The following is a 23657-nucleotide window of genomic DNA, read 5'->3' as shown; positions in this document are numbered from 1 at the left end:
CATACATACATACATACATACATACATACATACATACATACATACATACATACATACATACATACATACATACATACATACATACATACATACATACATACATACATACATACATACATACATACATACATACATACATACATACATACATACATACATACATACATACATACATACATACATACATACATACATACATACATACATACATACATACATACATACATACATACATACATACATACATACATACATACATACATACATACATACATACATACATACATACATACATACATACATACATACATACATACATACATACATACATACATACATACATACATACATACATACATACATACATACATACATACATACATACATACATACATACATACATACATACATACATACATACATACATACATACATACATACATACATACATACATACATACATACATACATACATACATACATACATACATACATACATACATACATACATACATACATACATACATACATACATACATACATACATACATACATACATACATACATACATACATACATACATACATACATACATACATACATACATACATACATACATACATACATACATACATACATACATACATACATACATACATACATACATACATACATACATACATACATACATACATACATACATACATACATACATACATACATACATACATACATACATACATACATACATACATACATACATACATACATACATACATACATACATACATACATACATACATACATACATGCCAAGAATAATAATGGCAGGTCTTTGACCGTATCCTAACCCCATCTCCCACCTGAGAAAAGAAACTAGCACACAATGACCATGCAGAATATTTTGTATAGTCCTCACACGTGTTGAATTCCTTGTTTCGGGTGTTCACTGTGTGAACATTATGAAGGCTGGGTAAACACAAAACGCCAATCGGAAACTGAAACAAATGTTATGAAAAAAATTAAAGGGGCTATGTCAGGGATGGACAGGCTAAAACACGATTTAAGGCAAAAACAGACAACAGCCGCGACAGTACACCGTCCCATCGATGGACATAGAAGTATTTCGATGTACAATTTAACACGCTTGCAGCGGGACATAAATTTTGATTTATTTCTGTGGTCCCCTTACTTAAGGCTACATTGCTACCATATTTTTCCAGACAGGTCGGTCGAACAACTTCGAAGATTATTTCAACAAGATTATTTACAATCAAGATTTTTTTAACTTGTCGAAAACGTTTGAATCAGTGTAAAAATCGCCAACTGGTAACAACGATAGAACAATATTTTTCAATCCTTGCTTTTTAAAATCCAAATTTAAAAAAAACTAAATAAACAATTGACAAATTGGAAGGTTTTTTATATAACGAAAGCTGACAATTAACAAGACTGTTTCTGCTTTATTATTGAATTTTAAACTGCCTTGAGAAAATATAGATAGAACAATGTAAAGACAGACTGGCCTAAATTTTATAATGTAATTAAGAAAGCCAACAAAGTTTATTTCATTTGACAGTTTGCATTGAAGACTTCAGAAAAATCAAGACGTTTTTCCATTAAAAGGACGTAGCACCTGCGAGCAGTAAATGACAGCCATGGGCATTTCCTGATAACTTTGTCATTTTCCTGTCATATGTCGTTGTTTGTGATCAAACGTTGCATTTAAAAACGGTTCTGAAACGGAAGAACGTCTTCTAGATGACAGAGACTTGTAATTACACCACAAAGCGTCGCCAAGAGTTTACAAAGAAAAAACGTTAACAAGCGGTCGTTGAATTTGAACTTGCAGGCTGGATCTCGAACACTGATTATAGATCCTCAAAGCTCGAAGCTCAGTTGAGTCGGAGAATCCAAGCTATTGCTTGAATTGGAAATCTATCAAGAAACCTGGTAGTTCTGTAAAGACAAAGATCGGAGTGGAAAGGCACAGTTCGATCGACCTTCTTCTAGGACGGTGAAGTTTCCAGCAGTGACTCTACTACAGTCCGGTCTTTAAGTTGTCGATACCGGATCGATCGTCGCTGTTCTTCTCATTTGATAAACATATTTACACAGAAAGCTGCACACTTTTCGCATGTTATTCTTCGGCTACAGGTATCCTTTTGGGAGACTTTAGTTGACAGGAACGCAGTAGAAATTCAGGATTTGGTTTAGCAAAGCTTACACTGATTCACAACTGCAACAGGCAATTACGAATCAGTTGTGAAAGGGTTTAGTTCTTCGAATTCAAGATTTGCCATTGCAAACTACAACGCAACAACCGAAAAACCGTTTGGCTCTCTCCGGCCTTGACAAATTGAATTTTACGTGGAAAGACTAAATGGTAACAGACTTGCAAGATCCAACAAACCATGAATAACAGCACTTTACCGTCTATTTGCTCGGCAGCAGATTGCAGATTATACCTTCACACCCAGCTCGCTACTGGCATCTGCCTGATGATTCTATCACCAATAACCATCACCAGTAACGTGTTGTTACTGCTCACTATATTCAAAGATCCTCTCAAATGCTTCCGTACACCAGCTACGTATTTCATCGTCGCTTTAGCCTTTGTGGATCTAGCAACGGGCCTGTTTGTTGAGCCGTTCTTTGTAATGTACCGTGTGGCAATGTATGTAAAATGGTCCCCTACACTCGGTGAGCCGTACCACAGTTTGCTCCAAGTTGGAATATGGTTGTCTTATGTGGGCCTTAACTCATCGTTTCTGCTGGTTCTTGGTCTTATTTTGACGCAGTTCATCGCCATAACATACCCGCACCACTATCGCTCAGTCGTGACAACACGCAGGGTCCTCGCTTGTGTTGGCTTGTCGTTGGTCTACTTTACCGGGTTCATTCTGCTGCAGTTTGTTGTAGACCCCAAAGAAACCTTATTTAAAGTAGATCTTCACCTCCACTCGACACTAATAACGATTCTACTTATCCTCAGCTCCGCCATGCTTTTGAAGTCATTTCATCAATTTGCCAAAGAATCTCGCCGTCTTGGAGGCATGCGAAGTGTCGAGAATCGAGACACTGGCGGACACTCAGGCAAGCCTCGAACGAACAGAATAAGCCAGAGGCAGTTTACGATTGTAACCTTGCTATTGTCAGGAATTCTCATCGTGTGCTCCCTTCCTCATATCATTACAGTACATATCCGCTTCTACACGAAACAAAAAACTCTTCAAGAGAGGCTTGACTTGTTCGCTGCGATCACTATCGCAGACGAGATGATGTACTTTAAGGTGGCATTGGATGCGTTCATCTACGCGTGGAGACTGACAAAATACCGGAGGTCGTTAAAAATTGTGCTCACCTGCCGGGGAAATCAAGTCGCGTCCGAAGCCACTGAAGCAAGGACGATGGATGATTTCACTTTTCAGCAACAGAATCCTGAAATCTCGTCAAATCATGTTTAGGATCAAGATAGTCTCTTTTCAGGTTTTAAAACATTGGTAAAGAACATTGAGTGAAAGAAAACGATGATTTTCAGATAATTGAATTTAGAAACTTAAGTTTGTGGCAACATTTCCTGAGATGCATTTGAAGGACCAATGCGTTTATAATAAGCTATCAGTTAAGGGCTTTAGTTTATTAGGTCTTTCGTTTTCATGCCCTATATATTTGGCATGAGACAAGTTCGATTTTAATCATAAAGGACAATGAAGCATGACAAATCCATGATAATATTTAAAAGAAGAGATTTTCTAGTCATCAAAAAGGAAAATAGTTAGGCAATGATGAAGGTTAGGAGTTTTATTTTATTACGCTAGTGTAAAGCATGCATGTTGCTGACATTGGGTTTCCATTCCGAGGAACGCTTGTCTTCCTCAGACCGCCAGTCACAACATGAGCATTGTTATTACCGAGCTTAAAATTTACCATCTTTATTATTTACAACATTAGCATTATGTCGATCTTTGTATCTCAGCATTTGCTTGCTTGCAGTCGTTATGTTCGCTTTACGGAAGATAGAACCAAATAGCAGTATAGCTAGTAGGACAAACCAGTGTTCAATTTCTCTAATCATAGGTGCATTCAAGAGAACGGTTTTAATTATACTTTTCTCTCGCTTGATATTTTTAACTCATCAGGTTGTCTGGCGTGATTTGTTTGTACAGCACCGACAGGTGAGTTGAAATAAAAGCAGATGATAAACGGTTTGTTGAAGATTGAAACAAAACGGTCTCAAAACAATATAAAGATCCTTCGACATCATGCACGTCAAGTGTATCAAAAGAACATGAAAGAAAAGAACAACATTTACTGCACCTATGTAAAGACCACGGCAAAAGTAAACGTGAGGCGAAAAAATCTGTGATTATCTGCTTTTTTAAATTCACGCTTGATGATAGTAGAGACTGTCAGTGGAGAATCCAGAGGAAGCTTATCCGGGGGAAGTGCACGTCGAGGTAAACGTACTGTAGACATTTTCCTGTTGAAAAATTGGAAAGGGCTGGAGTCAAACCGCGTCATTTCTGTTCCAAGAAGTGGGAGGGGTTTGGGAGGGGGGAAGTAGGAGGTGTGTCTAGGAAGACATATATAGCCTTTTTTCTTGTGCGATATTAGCAACGGCTGAAGTTAAATTGCACCTTCTGTTTCAAGAAGTAGGAAACGGGGAGGGAGTGGGAGGGGTGTACCTCTTCATTTAGATCCTCTACTATTAAATTGCGTTGTCTAGATGACCTTTAATTGTATCATATATACACACATATACGGTGGGGGTTTTGGCACAAATCGAGACAACTCGCTCGGCTCGCCCAGGCTCGCCTCGCTCCTTGTCTCGATTAGTGTCCAAAACCCCCACCGTATATGTGTGTACAAAAATCGCGAGCGGCACCCAAAATCTCTGCGGCTTGAGCGCTCAAAAAAATCAAGCTGCCTTGCTGTGTCAGAAATAATTCCTATTGAACAAATGCCCAATAAAGATAAAATGGGAAAAGGAAGGAAATCAATCATATCAACATTCCCAAAAAAAATCTCAAACAACACAAAAGAACAATACATCATGCGTTCTAATTACCAGAAAAATACAAAGAAAGAAGATTTTTTTATAAGAGAAGAAACCATCAAATTGTTTAAATCAGTTGACAAAAAGCTTCTTGCAAACTTTTTGACAAACAACACGTGTTAAAAACATGCAAAACATTGTCTGACAAAGTGCAAAAACTTTTTTTTTTTGACTGAAAATGGTTGCCCTGCTAGCGGCACGCAAAATCGCGAGCGACTTACGTGAGTTGCGTGACATTTTCAGAGAGAGTCTGGAAACCATATTTCTAGTTCTCAGGCCCTTGGACGAGCAGAAATAAAACATGGCGGCCACATCAGGATTTAGTGTTTGGGCCGATAAAAAACGAAACAGAACAGATATTACAAAAAAAATACGCTCAGTTAACGCGCTGTAATTTTTTGTGCCCCCATAGAAGCTGGCGAAGTGAAGCGAAGAGAACTAATCGAGAAATAACAGGATTTGATCACAGAAGTTTATCGATCGATCGAAAGAACTTTCCCGAAACATCGGACTCAATCGGGCCTGTTTATTTTTTTATCTGCTTCAAGCATTGCTTCCACGACTTGATATGTTATCTGTCTGACCTCATTCTGCCAAAATGGTTTTGAAAGTTCGGTTAAAATAAAGCAAATCGCGTGGAAAAGCACCATCATTTTAGCCTATTTACCAAACTTTACCAAGTGTCTAATTAATGATGACATCATCCTGATGCCCAAAAGCGCATGCGTACTTGCTCAAAATAGGTGAAAGGGTACCACAAGTGAAAAACGTGACAAAGTGAACTATATATAAGTAAACGCGGCCGTAACTTATTGTTAGTTCACAAATTCTGGTGAAGTCAAGGGAGGTAGTGGATGGCCAACCACTTGAATTTTGTTATAATGGCTTGTGCGGATGGTGAATTACGGGGTATAGGGGGACTCCTTTCAGTGGGAGATACCCCTGGGTGAACCCGCCTCGGCCCTACTGATAACGTGGGGGTGCTCAGAAATCCCTCGGGATTTCAAACCTCGGCAGAGGTAAAAATGCGGGACAGCCGCCTTGTCAGCGGCGGGGAAAAAGTCCTAGCCGGGGCTAGGCAAGAAACAGCCAACGAGCACCCCCCCCGACCAGGGTTTTGCCCTTTCGTTTGACCTGTCACGCAACGTCACGCGTGACTGTCACGCTCTGTGTCACACAATGTCACGCTGTGTGTAACACAATGTCACGATTTGTGTCATGCGTTAATTTTATTTTTTTGCACACTCAGATGAAATCCAGTGTCTATTTTCTCAAATCTGATTTCGACTCGGCTGATATTCTTTTTTTTAACCTATCTGATTCTTGTTGTCGAATTTGCTTTCTCAGTTTCTCAATGTCAGGCTGTGGGGATGACTTTTTTTGGCTTAAATTTTTTGTAAGGTGCCTGCGAACAGTCTCTTTGAGGGCCATGTAACGAGAATATTCATCCAAAATAATTTTAAACTCTTTGTCATCAACTTTATTGTCAATGAGAGCGGCAGAAACAAGTCTATTGACAGTTTCACGTTTGGCAACAGCAAGAGAAGTAATTTCATTATTTTTCATAATTTTTGGTTCAAGTTTTTTGCTCGCTCCAGTGAAAGCGGCAGACAAAACGCCTGTAATTGCAGCACATGCTGCGAGAGGAACGCTTACCGGCAAACCAACGACTGTTACCGCTGTTCCAAGGCTGGAAGCAGAGAGAATACTGGACAAACCACCCATTGAAATTGCGGAATAATGAAAAAAAGACTTCACCTTTTTATACTTTTTCAAAACAGCTCGGTATTTTGCAACTTCTTTGTCAAATTCTGAACAAATTTGATTGATTTTTGTTAACCTAAAGTTTTCTGGTTGATTTGGCAAAGCGGGATACAGTGTTTGTTTTACGCTGTTTTCTTCGCTAACACCATAAGCAGGGGCACTCGGGAGAACATTAGCAGATGACATGGTCGTATACATAAAAGTTATTTTTGTATTTAATTTAATTCAATTCCAGCTCATATGTAAGATTTGAGCCGTTAAAATCGAATGGATTTCCATTCTCATCTCTAATCGAAAGAGTCAGAGATGTCACTTGTGCATCAGCCATAACGTCACGCAAGACATTGGGCTGTTCACTTTTGTAATTTATGTTTTCGTAAGCCTTTCCTCGGATGTCGAAACAAGCTAAAACAGAAGATGGTTTACCATTAAAGAGATTCTGTTCTCTGTCAACTAAATCACAATGAATGAAATAAGTTGTGGGAGAATTTAATCTTCTTATATAAGTTATAGTTCCTAAATGCGAAGTGTAATTGTTTCGCAGTAGTAAATTAGACATATTTGGATCAACAATTAATTTTTTAAACTGGGCATTTGTGATTACAAGCTGGCCAAGTGGAGTATTAATATCTGTGGGCAATTCAATACGATGTTTAAAAATTATTTTTCTATTCACTTGCCAACCTTTTGAGAGTGTAATGACCAGCCGGAAAGATCACATCGATCGGCTTTTAATCTTCATTTATAAAAATGATTTTTCCGTTCTCTTTTAGATTAAACCAAGAGTTAGGAATATGAGATGACAGAAGTCTGATATAGCTCGGTTTTGGAATAGGATAATCGAAATTCACAGTGTGAGGATTTTCTGTTGTGGTGACAGTGAGCACAACCATCTTTATAATTATCTTTTGAAAAATAAATCTTAAATATAAAATGGCTCCGCCTATTCCGAGAGCTGATGACATTTCTCAATCAACTTTTCTTGATTCCAAAGAAAGAGATTTTATGAAGTGGATGAAAACCCCAGAAGCAACTAAAATTTCTCAAGCGGCAAAAGACAAGGCATGGAAACCTTTTCTTGCGAAATATCCGAACGCTGACCGAACAAAATTTGTTGCACAGGTTGAGTTCGCGTACAACCATACAGCAACGGCAGACATTTATTTTAAGGCAGGGCAAGGCCATTTGATAAATGTTTTTGGCTCTGACAGCAAATATTGGAGCCCAGAGATGAAAAAAGCACTGGGGGTGAATCAAATTTCAGGCGGTTTTCCACAACAGCTGTCACCAAGCGGCGCAAAAGGCTCATCTTTGCCAATTCCCGCGGTTGGATTTCACAAAGCCGCACCGAGTTTGAAAAAAATATTTAACAGTAAAATTAACATCTTCGTCACACCAGACCAATATTTCACAACGAAATTAAGAGAGATTTTTCAAAAAACAAAACTGAAGCATACATCAGGAAAAGAGTCAAAAAGGTGGCTTGCTAGCCCTAATATGTCCTACTGGCCTCAGCAACTTAACTTTGCTGTCTGGTGCGCGACAACAGGCTGTGGGATCAGTCGAGAGATTTTCGATGAAGAGCACTCAGCTCTCAGCTTGCCTCCGGTTGTGCGTAATTTTTACCTTTTTCACGTTTATTTCACAATAAGGCGAATATTGTTTCAGATGGGTGGAATTCAGAGCGTAAGCGCCTTGCCTGGCGACCCAACGTTTAGCCAGTTCGACAACAAGTACGACGTGGCTTCGTATAAAAGAATATGCGCTGAGTTCGATGTCGACCCGTCAAGCGATTTCCGTTTCACAAGAGGCGCGAACCACGGACTGGGTGACGTTTATATCTGGATATCAAATATTGGACCAAAAAAAACTGGAGCAAAATACCCCGATTACGATAAATTTTCGGATGAAGGGGGAGCTGCAATAAAGGGTAACTTGATTCAATACATCGAGCCAGACGACGCTGCATATGCACAGGCAGACTGGTTTTGTCCTAACGCCGTGGGAGGGTTGACCCACGCAGGTTTGTCGAGAGTAAACCAGTCGATAGAGGCTTTTGTCTACTGTATTTTGGGTTCGCAGGTCAACGTTCGAAGTAGCATACTTGGCACAGGCGGCCGTGCAAAGAAACGCAAAGTGAGTTCCTCGTGTTGGTTGAAGACGCTATAAGGCAACCTGATCTGGCAAAGTCGGTCCAAAGGTACCAACTTGCCATCGATCAGGCCAAGGTTCGGCTTAACCTCGCCGTCTGTCCAGGTGCCTGGCTTATGCCCGCCAGGATGGTAATAAATACAGAAAGCGTTGTTGGTTACAACAACCAGCTTAAGCAGGCTGTAGGAGGAATGAAAGTTGGAGTAAATAATGGTGTTAATACCTCCACAAAAAAACCAGCTCTTAAACTTATGGCCGGAGGACCATCAAAAATCAACCCACCAAACAGCCACCCTTCAAATCCTATACACAAGAGCGCCACAGCAAAAAAAAACTCAGGCACCAGTGCCGCAAGCGCTGCTGAAACACCAGCTGGCAAAGACGCGCAAAGCGCTAAAGCGACAAAGGTCGAAGTCAATGATACACACGAAATAAACAAAGCAACTGTCGCTGTTGGCGCGGTTGGAGCTGCAGCTTTTCTCTACGCCCTTATGCGTTAACGTTTCTTTTTGATGTATTTTTCAACAAGAAAAGCAACCGCAGCAAGGATAAGCAGCCAGGTGTGTTCAGCAAGAAAACCGATGGCTTGACCAGCGGTTTTGAAAAGAAAGCTAACAATCGAGCCAATAAGACCGGGCAGAGCTGACGCAACCTTTGAGCCAACATCACTTAAGCCTTTCCCCAAAGCTTTGCCGGTGGCCTTCAAAGAGTTTGTAATGGCACCAATTACAGCACCAATCGTGACACCAGCAGCAAGAAAGATCGCTGTAACTGTCACGCCATTTTTTTTGACATCTCTTTGATCCTCTCACGAAGTGGAAGCGCCCTTTCTCTTTCGGCAATCTGCGTTTGCAAGCGTCCAAGTTCCTCGGTTCTTTCCGCAACTCTTTCTTCCGCGGCTTGTTTGTCAGTGGGGGAGGCATTCTCATCCTCTATAACAGCTTGATCTTCCTCGTTTTGTTGCTTCAGCTCGGCTTCTTTCTCTTTTAGATCATCCAAAGCTCTTGTGTCGTTGAGCCTTTCTTGCAAAGTGTTTCTTTTGCTCTCTTTGGCAGCGAGGCTTGCCCTTAGTTGGCCGACTCGTGTTTGTTCTTTTGCCTTCTGCTTTGCTTGTTTTTCAAGAGCAGCAACTTCTTTTTTTGCGTTTTCAAAATCCGTTTTATATTTTTTTATTCGTTGTTGCAGCTCGCGTAATTCTGATTCACTTTCAACATTTGACCCAAGTTGATCAATCTTGGCTTGAGCTCGCTCGATTCTTATTCTCAGATCTCGCACTTCTTGGGCGGCTTTTTCTTTTTGCGTGCCAATTCTTTCTGCCTGTTGTAGTTGAATTTCAGCTTCTCTTAAGCTTTGTCTGGTTTCTCGTATTTCTTCATTGTCTTGAGCAATCAGAGATTCTGCTTCTGGCCCAAGGGAGGCTTTAAACTTGTCTGTGAATTTTTTGAGAAGACCACTACCATCTTTTTTTAAAATTTCTGTCTCACCACCTTTTGCACCAAATGAAACGATTGTTGTATCATTGCCAGGCTTTTTGCTGAAACCGATTGGGCCTATTTTTGCGAAGTTCACTTTGGGGAATTTTCTTTTGATAAAATCTTTAGCTCTGTCAATCATTGCCGGTTTGTCATCTTGATGAATAAAGGGCTTCCCAACAAAGGTGTTTTAACGTAGGATGTGTCTGGCAGCCCGCTCTGTTCGTGCTGCATCGTTTGCATTTGAATTTCTTCACCCCCATGGTAGGGTGTGGATGCCCTCCCGGGCTGAAATGGTCGGGTTGTGTCGACCTCTTGTTCCTCTTCATCATCGTTATCACTGTTGTGGTCAAGATCTTGGTCCAAATCAGGGTCCTCGAATCCAAAATCACCACCACCTGTTGCCATCGCTTAATTTATATATATTTTCAAATTAAACTTTTCAATTTAACAATAAAACCAATCGAGAGATGGCTGCTGTTCAAGAAAACCTTCGACCGGGACGCACAAAGAAAATACTCGGTGCACTGAAAGCCGAGCGAGCTGTAAAACGAATCACTTTTGACCGCACTGAAGCCAATCACAGTTGTCCAAAGAACAAAACAGGCATTGTGCCTGGCTCGCTGGCGCTGCGCTTAACATCGACTTGAGCGGAGGCCATGCCAACAACTTTCTGGTTGACAACGTCAGCCGAGCTCTGGTCGACAAGTTTGTTGTAAAGTACGAAGGCACCGTCGTGCAGGACACGGTGGGCTATGACATCTACAAAATATTTGAGGATTTTTTCCTTTCGCAGGAGGAGCGCGACGACAGGGTGCCAGAGGGCATTCAGAGCGAGGACCTTAACAAAATTCGCTCAAATGCTGGCGATAAGAAAACTTCAGGAGTCGAAGCAGAAAAAAAGCTGAATGAGCTATATGGTAATAAATACCGCATCCGTCTGGATCACCAGATTTTAACTGACCATGGGGCATTTTATCCTCAGGCTCTATTCAATGAACTTGTGTTCGAACTGAAGCTCGCGGCAGCCGAACATGTGGTTAGAGGCTCAGATACAACAAAACTGAAATAAAAGTTGACAAACATCCAGCTGGAGAACGAGATGATAAGAAGCAAGGCAATTGCAGATGAAGCGTTCAGCGCTTATTCGGGCGGCAAAGAGTTCGCTTACGACCACATCCAGCGGTATAAAGTGGTGACTTTTGCAAAAGGCTCCGACACACGTCTGAATCTAAGGGTCAACCCGCAGAGGAGGTCCATGAAAGGTATTTTGCTCCTATGTATTGATCAATATAACAAAGGTGCAAGGAGCTCGGAAAAGTACATTAACCCGGACCTTACCAAAGTAAGCATCACTGTCAACGGCTAGCCAAACATGCTGTACAACAACGGCATCGAAGGAATGGACATTTGGGGAGAAGTTAAAAGATTCTACATGAAAGAAAAAAATAAAACGCAGCACATGACTCTGCAAAAGTTTTGCACAGAAGACAAGTTTGGCCTTCTTATCGATCTGCGTTCCATGGCTGACCACTTGATGCATGGAAGTGGCACGCGCCTTGCGAACTCAAAAGACGGTGTCCAGCTTGAGCTAGAGAGGAAAGCAAGCGGCTCAGGTAATTTGAACTGCCACATTTACGTAATTAGCGACGCCCAAATGAATATAATTGGCAGGCAGTTAGAATCTGTGCTTTTATAATATATACAAACGAAGATGGATCCTGCCAATATACCCTTCAACGCCCTCATTGTGGGACCAACGAACTCAGGAAAAACAAGGTACTTGGTTAATAAGCTTTGTGGCCCTTTCCGCGGCAAGTTTGACTACATCGTGCTAATCTGCCCGACGTTCGCGCACAACAAGACTTATTTTCGCTTTGCGGTGGAAGATCCCCGCTTTTATGTTTTTATTTGCGAGCAGCACGAGGTTGAATCTTGGTTAAGGCTAACAAGATTTATTTTTGAGGGTACGAACACGCTTATCATCCTCGACGACTGCGCTGCTTCAAAAGATGTGATGAGAAGAACAGGGGAGTTGGTCAATCTTGCTTTCTCTGCTCGCCACGCAGGCTTGAGCACATGGGTGTTGACTCAAAAATTGACAAGCATATCCGCCTCATTCCGCGAAAATGTAGCGGCAATCGTTTTCTTTTACACCCCCTCTGCTAAGACCACGAAGGCAATCTTTGATGATTACGCTGGCGAACTCTCTCATGAGGATTACAAAGAAATCATTTTAAAGCTAAAAAAAATAAGTTTTCGCATCTTGTCATTTCTCATCGCCACCCTTACGGAACAAAATTTTTTTATTGAACATATTTTAGCGTAATATAATCATGAGTGATCCTTTCGCAACTTCCCCGTTCCGAGAGCGGCCGCCCAGCGGTAAAAATTCAAAAAAAAAAACAAAACCAACCCAACGGAAACTTCAACTTGTTTCAACAGGAAAAGCCAAAGAAGCAATCGGTGTGCAGCTGACATACGAGCAGGTGAAGCGCTTGACAGATAAAGAAGTTGAAAAGTACTTCAAGAGATATGAGGCATACGTTGGATCCAAAACAACCGACAGCTTGATTGACAGCTTTATTTTTCTTGTAACCAAAGTCGTTGGTATGGCCGTAAATATCAAGGACGTCAATGATTATCAGAAGGAACTCAAAAACGACTACATCATCAGCAAAGAGCTGTCCACTTTGGCAGGCGGTCTGGCTTTGAAATGCGGCCGCTTTATTGCCCTTGCCAATGCTGCGCTCATCACAACAAAGCACATTGATTTAAACGAAGCTACAAAGTCGCACACTTCGCTGTGCGAAACCAAAGGTGCTTCCAAAGATGCGGACACAAACACTACTGAAGATTTTTCTGAGCAATGCTAAGAAAATGCTCAGTAATTACTGAACAATGCTTAGCAATTGCTTAGCAGAAAATCTTGCTGAGCAATTTTCTATTTAAATATATTTTTTTTTTATTATTATAAATGGTCGAGCTCGAACAACAAAGTCAATCACAAACTCCGATTGCCCAAGAAGTACAGAACCAAGTTACTTCAACAACTCCAGCAACAAAGCCTGCCAAAAATCCAAAGCGAGTTGCTGCTGGCAAGCTTGCAGCTGAAAAAACAAAACAGGCTCGTGAAGCACAGAAAAAAGCTTCTGTCGAGGCTGCTGCAATAATTGCAAAAGAAAAGGAAAAGAAATCTGCGTCAGCAAACGAAATGTAACTCTGCCAGTGACCGAGGCTCAGCCGCAATCAAGCGGTCTCACCACAAATCAATTGATCTCTTTGCTTGGTATCGGCGTTGCAATCGTTACAACTTATGTGAAACGCGAAGACATAAAAGCCTTTATAAACGAAAAAAGAAGTCCAACATTTAAAGCTCCACCAACTCTTATAACTGATGACTCACAAGCGGCCCGCCGACACACAACCAACAGCTTCGACAATCAAAAATGTCATTATACCTCGCACACAAAGAGGAATCCGTCCGATGGATTAAATAATTTTCATTTAAACATTCGATTTTTTTTAAGTATACGAAACCCGATGACCGACACGAGGACCTACACTATGCCAATGGATTTTGGAAACTTTTTTGCGATTTCTATGCTTGCAAAATGCTTTAAAGAAGATGAGGCACGAGCAACAGCTTCTGTGGAAGGGGCAAAAGACTTTTTAAACCGGCTGAAACCAGAAGAATTAAAAATTTTAAATGCTATTACTGAAAAATCTGTGGAAAGTTTAAACAGGCAGTATGAGGATTTAAGAACACTTGAAAAAGAGTATGAAAAATAGAAAATGAAGAAAAAAGAAAAGAGAAGTTTGAAGAAGCAAAAAGTTTGGTGTTTGCTAAAATGGAAAAAACCTTTAATTCTGCGGTGCATGATGTTGGTCTTTGATTCTTCCAATGAACAAGAACTAAAAGAGCTCTTTGATGAGATTGAAAAGAATGCATAAAATCATTTTTTAATTTAAAGATTTATTTTTAATTTATATAACTATGAAGCTACCGAAAACTTTTGATGATTTTTCAATTTTATTTTTTAATATCGGCACTGCTTCTGTTTATATAAGTGTATCATGTTTTTTAATATCCGTTTGTAAAAAAATCAACGAAAAATCGGGTCACCGGGTGCCACGACAAATCAATGATGAAGAGGAAATCATCGAAAGCATAATGAAAAGCCGTTGCGCTTGCTGCCTGAAAAAAAAATGTGTAAATCGTAAAAAGTTAGTAAAGTTTTTTAATAAAAAATAATTTAAAATTGAACATTTATTTTTTATTTTATATCGCACCATCATGTCCGACAACAAGCTCGTGAAAAAACTCATTGATGCCGCCACTCTTACTGGCCTCGCAGCCGGAATTGGCTGGGCTGCCAAAAAAATTGTTAAAGAAAACTTTACATCCGACCCAAGCAGCAGTTTTATGAACTATGCAAAGTTCACAGCCGTCATGGCAGGCAGCATTGCTCTCAAACAGTACCTCGAAGACCAGAAAATTCTTCCGAACAATTAAAAAAATGTTAATAATATATTAACAAAGTTCAACCATGGCAAGCATCGCGATTATGGCTGGCGGTGCAATCTTGAACGCTGCTGCTTTCATTGGCGGCAACTACCTTGCTCGAGCTTTGGGTGGCGGAGATGACGCCGCTTTAAAAGAAAAAGAAAGACACGACAAAGCTCTCGAGGCCTACCAGGCTGCTTATGCGAAATACTCTCGCGACCGCACCAAGCTCCTCGACTGGATACAAACCAACGCGGAAATAAAAGAGCAGGCCAAACAGAACTTCACAAACACTGACTACGCTTTCAAACTCTACAACCAGGCACATCCTGACAAACAAATGATTCCTCCGAAAGAGCCCAAGTTCTCTGATTTTTATCAGCCAAGCGAGCAGCAGAAACAAGGTGAACTGATGTTTGTTGGCGCTGGCGCGCTTGCCCTTGGGTACGCTGCCTTTCGGTTTCTTTAAACGTTTCTTTTTTTTCTTGTATACGCATGGATGCAAAGATCTCGAAAGTCTACTATAGCCCCCAGGGCTACTGGAAGGGAATTGCAGCGATAAAAAAATTAGCCGAGGCGGCCAAGGTTTCCGAAGATGCTGCTAAAAAGTGGCTCGTTAAGCAGGCCCTTTGGCAGATCTACCTTCCGGCACCACGATACGTTCCTCGCCCAAAATTCGATGTTTCTACTCCAAACGCGGTCCACCAGGCGGACCTTCTTTATCTGCCACACGACAAACTGCCGAGAGGGCGAAAAGTTTACAAATACGCGCTGACAGTTGTTGACGTTGCCAGCCGTTACAAAGAGGCAGAGACTTTGACCTCCAAAGATTCAACTGAGGTTGCAAAAGGTTTTCAGACAATTTACAGGCGAAGTGCACTAAAATGGCCACAGATGCTTCAAGTTGACCCTGGTCGCGAATTCATGGGAGCTGTTACCAAAGAAATGGAAAATCACAAAACCTATATTAGACGCGGGCGTGTTAATATCCACAGAGATCAAGCTATTGTTGAACGTTTTAATCAAACACTGGCAGGGCGCCTGTTTGGTTATCAGTACGGTGTCGAGATGAACCTGCCATCTGGCCAGCGGTCGACAGCGTGGGTAAAAAGGCTTCCCGAAGTTGTTACCGCTCTGAACAACGAAGTTACCAGTCTTACTGGAAAAAAACCTGCTGCTGCAATCAAAGAAAAGGCTGCTTCGTCCAAACCGTCCTCAAAATATACAAGGCCTGTTGGCAAGAAAGAAAAAAAAATACCCTCTCTCGTTAATGTGCGCTATCTCTTCCAACCTGGCGAGCTAGAAGGCGGCGTAAAAAGGGCAACAGATCCGATTTGGTCATTAAAAGTCTACAGCATCGAAAGGTCTGTTACTAAACCTGATCAGCCAGTGCTTTATTACTTGCACGATGGTCCAAAGCGCGGCTTCGTGCGTGAAGAATTGCTTGTTATTCCTCCAAATACACAGTTACCACCAGAAAAGCTATAAACGTTCTGTTTATGTCGGCTTTGTTTCGCAAAACTTATACCCGTAAGCATTTGTATGTATCCCATCATCCGCTATCCATCGCTTTGAGCCAAAAGGCGACAGCGAGACTTTGTTGAGATGCATTCCGTAAATCTCATGGCCCTCGCTTCTAAGTATGTTCATTCCATGCCATAACTGCTTAATTTTAAAAAGGGTTTCTAAATAATTTTCGTGCAAGATTTTCTTTTTTACCACACACTTTTTTACTCCTTTAGCTTTCTTTATTTTTTTTTGGTCTTCTGTCAGTATTGAATACATTTTTGGTCTCAAACATACACACTCTGAAATTGGTGTTCCTGCGCATTCGTCTTTCATTTTTCCCAAGACCTTTTTGTTTTCGTATGAATAAAGTGAATGCTCTTTTGGGTAGTCGCTTGTGTCGTATAGAGTTTTGTTTTGATAAATATCTTCGTAAATATCCTCTGTTTCAATCTCCAGAAGAAGGCTGTCAGTGTCTGTATACAAAAGCTCGCAGCGCTGCCCGTACTCCATTTTCATTTCGTTGTAAAAAAAGTCATACATCAAAATCTTGCTTACGTCAAGGATAGTCATACCTGTGTAGACAGGTTTATTGAGAAAAAGTCTACTTTTCCGCATGTCTATTCCGACCAGATCGTTTGAAAACAGAACGTGTCTTGAGTACAATGGCCTGGCAACCAGTTTTCTTATTTTGTTCGTTTCGTCGCTTCGCGCTATTTTTATGTCAACACGGTTACGCAGGTTTTCCATTGTTTTTCCGAAAACTGAGTTATTCATTAGCTTGTAAAAGTTTTTTTCAAAGTCGTTTTTCGCTTTTTTTCTGAATTCTGTGTTCATCTTTATGTACGGCTCCATCCAACATTCCTGTTCGAACTCCAAAACCCTGTGCACTTTTTTGAGTTTCATTCCTTGTTTCAAATAAAACTGCAAGTTTCGATAATGCACAACATAATTAGTTTTATATATATGATAATGCAAATGCGGCCTTACACTACTGAAGACCTGAAAAAAAATTTTCAGGCTCTGAGCGGGAGTCGAACCCACGACCTTTGCGTTGCCAGTGCAATGCTCTACCACTGAGCTATCAAAGCCACATGAGAGCGGTCGTATATGGGTAATCCCTTTATGGTGGACATGATACTCGGCCCAAGTATATGTGAAATAAATGAATGTGTGTCCAGCAGTAGCAATGAAATATATATATGATAATGCAAATGCGGCCTTACACTACTGAAGACCTGAAAAAAAATTTTCAGGCTCTGAGCGGGAGTCGAACCCACGACCTTTGCGTTGCCAGTGCAATGCTCTACCACTGAGCTATCAAAGCCACATGAGAGCGGTCGTATATGGGTAATCCCTTTATGGTGGACATGATACTCGGCCCAAGTATATGTGAAATAAATGAATGTGTGTCCAGCAGTAGCAATGAAATATATATATGATAATGCAAATGCGGCCTTACACTACTGAAGACCTGAAAAAAAATTTTCAGGCTCTGAGCGGGAGTCGAACCCACGACCTTTGCGTTGCCAGTGCAATGCTCTACCACAGAGCTATCAAAGCCACATGAGAGCGGTCGTATATGGGTAATCCCTTTAGGGTGGACATGATACTCGGCCCAAGTATATGTGAAATAAATGAATGTGTGTCCAGCAGTAGCAATGAAATATATATATGATAATGCAAATGCGGCCTTACACTACTGAAGACCTGAAAAAAAAAATTTTCAGGCTCTGAGCGGGAGTCGAACCCACGACCTTTGCGTTGCCAGTGCAATGCTCTACCACTGAGCTATCAAAGCCACATGAGAGCGGTCGTATATGGGTAATCCCTTTATGGTGGACATGATACTCGGCCCAAGTATATGTGAAATAAATGAATGTGTGTCCAGCAGTAGCAATGAAATATATATATGATAATGCAAATGCGGCCTTACACTACTGACGACATGTCCACCATAAAGGGATTACCCATATACGACCGCTCTCATGTGGCTTTGATAGCTCAGTGGTAGAGCATTGCACTGGCAACGCAAAGGTCGTGGGTTCGACTCCCGCTCAGAGCCTGAAAAAAAAATTTTTTTCAGGTCTTCAGTAGTATAAGGCCGCATTTGCATTATCATATATATATTTCATTGCTACTGCTGGACACACATTCATTTATTTCACATATACTTGGGCCGAGTATCATGTCCACCATAAAGGGATTACCCATATACGACCGCTCTCATGTGGCTTTGATAGCTCAGTGGTAGAGCATTGCACTGGCAACGCAAAGGTCGTGGGTTCGACTCCCGCTCAGAGCCTGAAAAAAATTTTTTCAGGTCTTCAGTAGTGTAAGGCCGCATTTGCTTTATCATATATATATTTCATTGCTACTGCTGGACACAAATTCATTTATTTCAAATATACTTGGGCCGAGTATCATGTCCACCATAAAGGGATTACCCATATACGACCGCTCTCATGTGGCTTTGATAGCTCAGTGGTAGAGCATTGCACTGGCAACGCAAAGGTCGTGGGTTCGACTCCCGCTCAGAGCCTGAAAATTTTTTTTCAGGTCTTCAGTAGTGTAAGGCCGCATTTGCATTATCATATATATATTTCATTGCTACTGCTGGACACACATTCATTTATTTCACATATACTTGGGCCGAGTATCATGTCCACCATAAAGGGATTACCCATATACGACCGCTCTCATGTGGCTTTGATAGCTCAGTGGTAGAGCATTGCACTGGCAACGCAAAGGTCGTGGGTTCGACTCCCGCTCAGAGCCTGAAAATTTTTTTTCAGGTCTTCAGTAGTGTAAGGCCGCATTTGCATTATCATATATATATTTCATTGCTACTGCTGGACACACATTCATTTATTTCACATATACTTGGGCCGAGTATCATGTCCACCATAAAGGGATTACCCATATACGACCGCTCTCATGTGGCTTTGATAGCTCAGTGGTAGAGCATTGCACTGGCAACGCAAAGGTCGTGGGTTCGACTCCCGCTCAGAGCCTGAAAATTTTTTTTCAGGTCTTCAGTAGTGTAAGGCCGCATTTGCATTATCATATATATATTTCATTGCTACTGCTGGACACACATTCATTTATTTCACATATACTTGGGCCGAGTATCATGTCCACCATAAAGGGATTACCCATATACGACCGCTCTCATGTGGCTTTGATAGCTCAGTGGTAGAGCATTGCACTGGCAACGCAAAGGTCGTGGGTTCGACTCCCGCTCAGAGCCTGAAAATTTTTTTCAGGTCTTCAGTAGTGTAAGGCCGCATTTGCATTATCATATATATATTTCATTGCTACTGCTGGACACACATTCATTTATTTCACATATACTTGGGCCGAGTATCATGTCCACCATAAAGGGATTACCCATATACGACCGCTCTCATGTGGCTTTGATAGCTCAGTGGTAGAGCATTGCACTGGCAACGCAAAGGTCGTGGGTTCGACTCCCGCTCAGAGCCTGAAAAAATTTTTTTTCAGGTCTTCAGTAGTGTAAGGCCGCATTTGCTTTATCATATATATATTTCATTGCTACTGCTGGACACAAATTCATTTATTTCAAATATACTTGGGCCGAGTATCATGTCCACCATAAAGGGATTACCCATATACGACCGCTCTCATGTGGCTTTGATAGCTCAGTGGTAGAGCATTGCACTGGCAACGCAAAGGTCGTGGGTTCGACTCCCGCTCAGAGCCTGAAAATTTTTTTTCAGGTCTTCAGTAGTGTAAGGCCGCATTTGCATTATCATATATATATTTCATTGCTACTGCTGGACACACATTCATTTATTTCACATATACTTGGGCCGAGTATCATGTCCACCATAAAGGGATTACCCATATACGACCGCTCTCATGTGGCTTTGATAGCTCAGTGGTAGAGCATTGCACCGGCAACGCAAAGGTCGTGGGTTCGACTCCCGCTCAGAGCCTGAAAATTTTTTTTCAGGTCTTCAGTAGTGTAAGGCCGCATTTGCATTATCATATATATATTTCATTGCTACTGCTGGACACACATTCATTTATTTCACATATACTTGGGCCGAGTATCATGTCCACCATAAAGGGATTACCCATATACGACCGCTCTCATGTGGCTTTGATAGCTCAGTGGTAGAGCATTGCACTGGCAACGCAAAGGTCGTGGGTTCGACTCCCGCTCAGAGCCTGAAAATTTTTTTTCAGGTCTTCAGTAGTGTAAGGCCGCATTTGCATTATCATATATATATTTCATTGCTACTGCTGGACACACATTCATTTATTTCACATATACTTGGGCCGAGTATCATGTCCACCATAAAGGGATTACCCATATACGACCGCTCTCATGTGGCTTTGATAGCTCAGTGGTAGAGCATTGCACTGGCAACGCAAAGGTCGTGGGTTCGACTCCCGCTCAGAGCCTGAAATTTTTTTTTTCAGGTCTTCAGTAGTGTAAGGCCGCATTTGCATTATCATATATATATTTCATTGCTACTGCTGGACACACATTCATTTATTTCACATATACTTGGGCCGAGTATCATGTCCACCATAAAGGGATTACCCATATACGACCGCTCTCATGTGGCTTTGATAGCTCAGTGGTAGAGCATTGCACTGGCAACGCAAAGGTCGTGGGTTCGACTCCCGCTCAGAGCCTGAAAATTTTTTTTTTCAGGTCTTCAGTAGTGTAAGGCTGCATTTGCATTATCATATATATATTTCATTGCTACTGCTGGACACACATTCATTTATTTCACATATACTTGGGCCGAGTATCATGTCCACCATAAAGGGATTACCCATATACGACGGCTCTCATGTGGCTTTGATAGCTCAGTGGTAGAGCATTGCACTGGCAACGCAAAGGTCGTGGGTTCGACTCCCGCTCAGAGCCTGAAAATTTTTTTTCAGGTCTTCAGTAGTGTAAGGCCGCATTTGCATTATCATATATATATTTCATTGCTACTGCTGGACACACATTCATTTATTTCACATATACTTGGGCCGAGTATCATGTCCACCATAAAGGGATTACCCATATACGACCGCTCTCATGTGGCTTTGATAGCTCAGTGGTAGAGCATTGCACTGGCAACGCAAAGGTCGTGGGTTCGACTCCCGCTCAGAGCCTGAAAATTTTTTTTTCAGGTCTTCAGTAGTGTAAGGCCGCATTTGCATTATCATATATATATTTCATTGCCACTGCTGGACACACATTCAATAATTAGTTTTGTCTTCAAGAGTTAAAACAAGCTTTTCGCTGTCTGGTGGGTCCAGATCGAGGTTTTTTATCAATTCCTTTTGGTAGGGTGAAAACAAGTCCTTATTTATTTTCTTTTTCTCAGGTGCTAATGGGTAGCTGTTGTGCTCTTCATGCAGTTCTGCAGGGTATTCGAGGTCTACCTCCAATATCCAGCCAGTTTTTGCAAACTCCTTTTTCCTCATGATTTCTTTTTCAGTCGGCATAACTCTTTTCCATCTAAAACCACTTTTTGGCAGCGGCTTGCTCATTGCCCACCCGTAAAGGTTGTTTGCATCGAGGTACATAATGTATTTTTTTGGCTTGCTCGGATCGAAGCCTTCAACATATGGATTGTTAGCCTTTGCGTATCTCTTACTTACCATCGAAATCCCTCCACGCAGTCCTCTTTCGATAAAAAGGTGCATGTCAACCTCTGTAAGCAGCTCCAGCTCAACTCCTGTCTTTTTCAAGAGTGCATCCCAAGAAAGGCCAGGCGAAGTAAAATAATTCGCAGGATCCAACCCGTACTGCTCAAGGCAGATTTTTCGAAAGTTTTCGAAAACGTCTGCCAACAAAGCAACGTCTGTTTGAACGTACAGGTCGTGGTAGTCGCCCAGCGTTTTGCAACCAAAAGCTTCCCGTACCCTCTTTGCGTGATCGTACTCTTCGTCTGTTATATGATCGTCGTTAAGTTTGCTGTAAAAATTTTCTTTTTCAGGCAAACTTGTTTCGCTAAATCTATCCCATGAGTCCATGTACTCGTACGGATAGATCCCCTTTTTGAAAAGAAGTTCAAAATTTTGTGAAGAAAGAGATTTTGTTATATTTAATGACTCCTTTGGTGCCGCACTTACAAGTGAATCAAGGCTTCCTTGAAGAAAGTTTAAGCTGTCAATAAAACGCAGGCCACCAAATGAAAATGTAATGTATTTCTCCATGTTGTTTGCGACACATTTCACCTCTTTCTGTGTCGCTTGCGACAGCTTCGACATCGCTTGCATTAAATGGTGGGCATCATAGCCCCTCAGGTTGTGAAATACAACTGGTATTTGGTCCGTTTTTGGTTTTATTCGCATTTTCAGGTTGCACGCGTTGTGCGCGGCTCCGCGGTACTTGCCTGTTATGTGGCAATGGTCCTTTACTGCATCTCTGAAGTTTTGCCTGAGCAAAGGTTGTCCGCAGCATAAGCAGTCATCTTGTTCTTCTGCAGCTTCTTTGTGCTCCTCTTCTGTCAATCTTTTCAGAATCAATCTTTTCTGAATGAAAATCGAACTGTCTTGTTCTTTCTTTGCATTGTAATAACATTTTTTGTGCCATTGCCCGTCATAAGTGTATTCGCTGCCTTCTTCACTTTCCCATACAGGCAAAGAGTCTAAAAAGTAATCTTTTATCAAACTTTTTTCGCAAATATGGCAATCAGTTGCATTTTTAAATTTTTCCCAATCTACTGAAGTCATCACAAGAGGTTTTGGCAATGACAAACTGTTTCTTATTGTTTTCTCTTCCTCTTGAAGACAGTTCAAAAACACTTCAACAGCATTTTCACCTCTGTAAACCACTGGTCGTTTGTTTCTGCCATCACTCCTTACAACTGTGTAAGCAAAACCACATGCCTCGTGCTGTTCTGTCATCTCGGTGTAGCTTTTTTGCTTGCTCTCTGTCCCACGCTCGCAGCCTGAAATCTTTCTGACCAAAGCCTCAAAGTCGGCATATATCACGTATGGCGCCCTCATCTGTTTGTGATGATTTTGAAAAGAAAGGGTGTTTTTCCCCTCTTCCGGCATCTCGATCCTTGTCGGCCTGCCGTTCATGCCATTGCAATATTTTCCGTGGTTCTCGAGCAAGTCTGCTCTTGTGAAACCGGTCAAGCACATCATGCAAAAGTGTTTTGCAGTACGATGTTTGCTCTGATCAAAGAGTAAAGCGCTTACTTTTTTTACAAAA

The 23657-nt window shown here is 41.4% G+C and overlaps 2 protein-coding genes across 2 annotated transcripts in view; both read left to right on the top strand.

Moving 5' to 3' along the window:
- LOC144645328 (uncharacterized) overlaps positions 1 to 23657 on the top strand; it is a 49224-nt gene that overhangs the window by 19601 nt on the left and 5966 nt on the right. The window lies entirely within an intron of this gene.
- On the top strand, positions 2058 to 4077 carry LOC144645686 (uncharacterized). The gene has a single exon (XM_078505241.1). The coding sequence runs from the start codon at positions 2415 to 2417 to the stop codon at positions 3465 to 3467; it is 1053 nt and encodes a 350-aa protein (XP_078361367.1). The 5' UTR covers positions 2058 to 2414; the 3' UTR covers positions 3468 to 4077.

Source organism: Oculina patagonica, chromosome 3 (genome assembly GCF_052425735.1).
Source record: "Oculina patagonica isolate OP01 chromosome 3, crgOcupat, whole genome shotgun sequence".
Lineage (NCBI taxonomy): Eukaryota > Metazoa > Cnidaria > Anthozoa > Scleractinia > Oculinidae > Oculina > Oculina patagonica.
This window is presented reverse-complemented; position numbering and strand designations above follow the sequence as displayed.

Bases quoted from the DNA above. Each gene is read 5' to 3' on its own strand.
- LOC144645686 (XM_078505241.1), top strand. From the start codon at position 2,415: ATGAATAACAGCACTTTACCGTCTATTTGCTCGGCAGCAGATTGCAGA.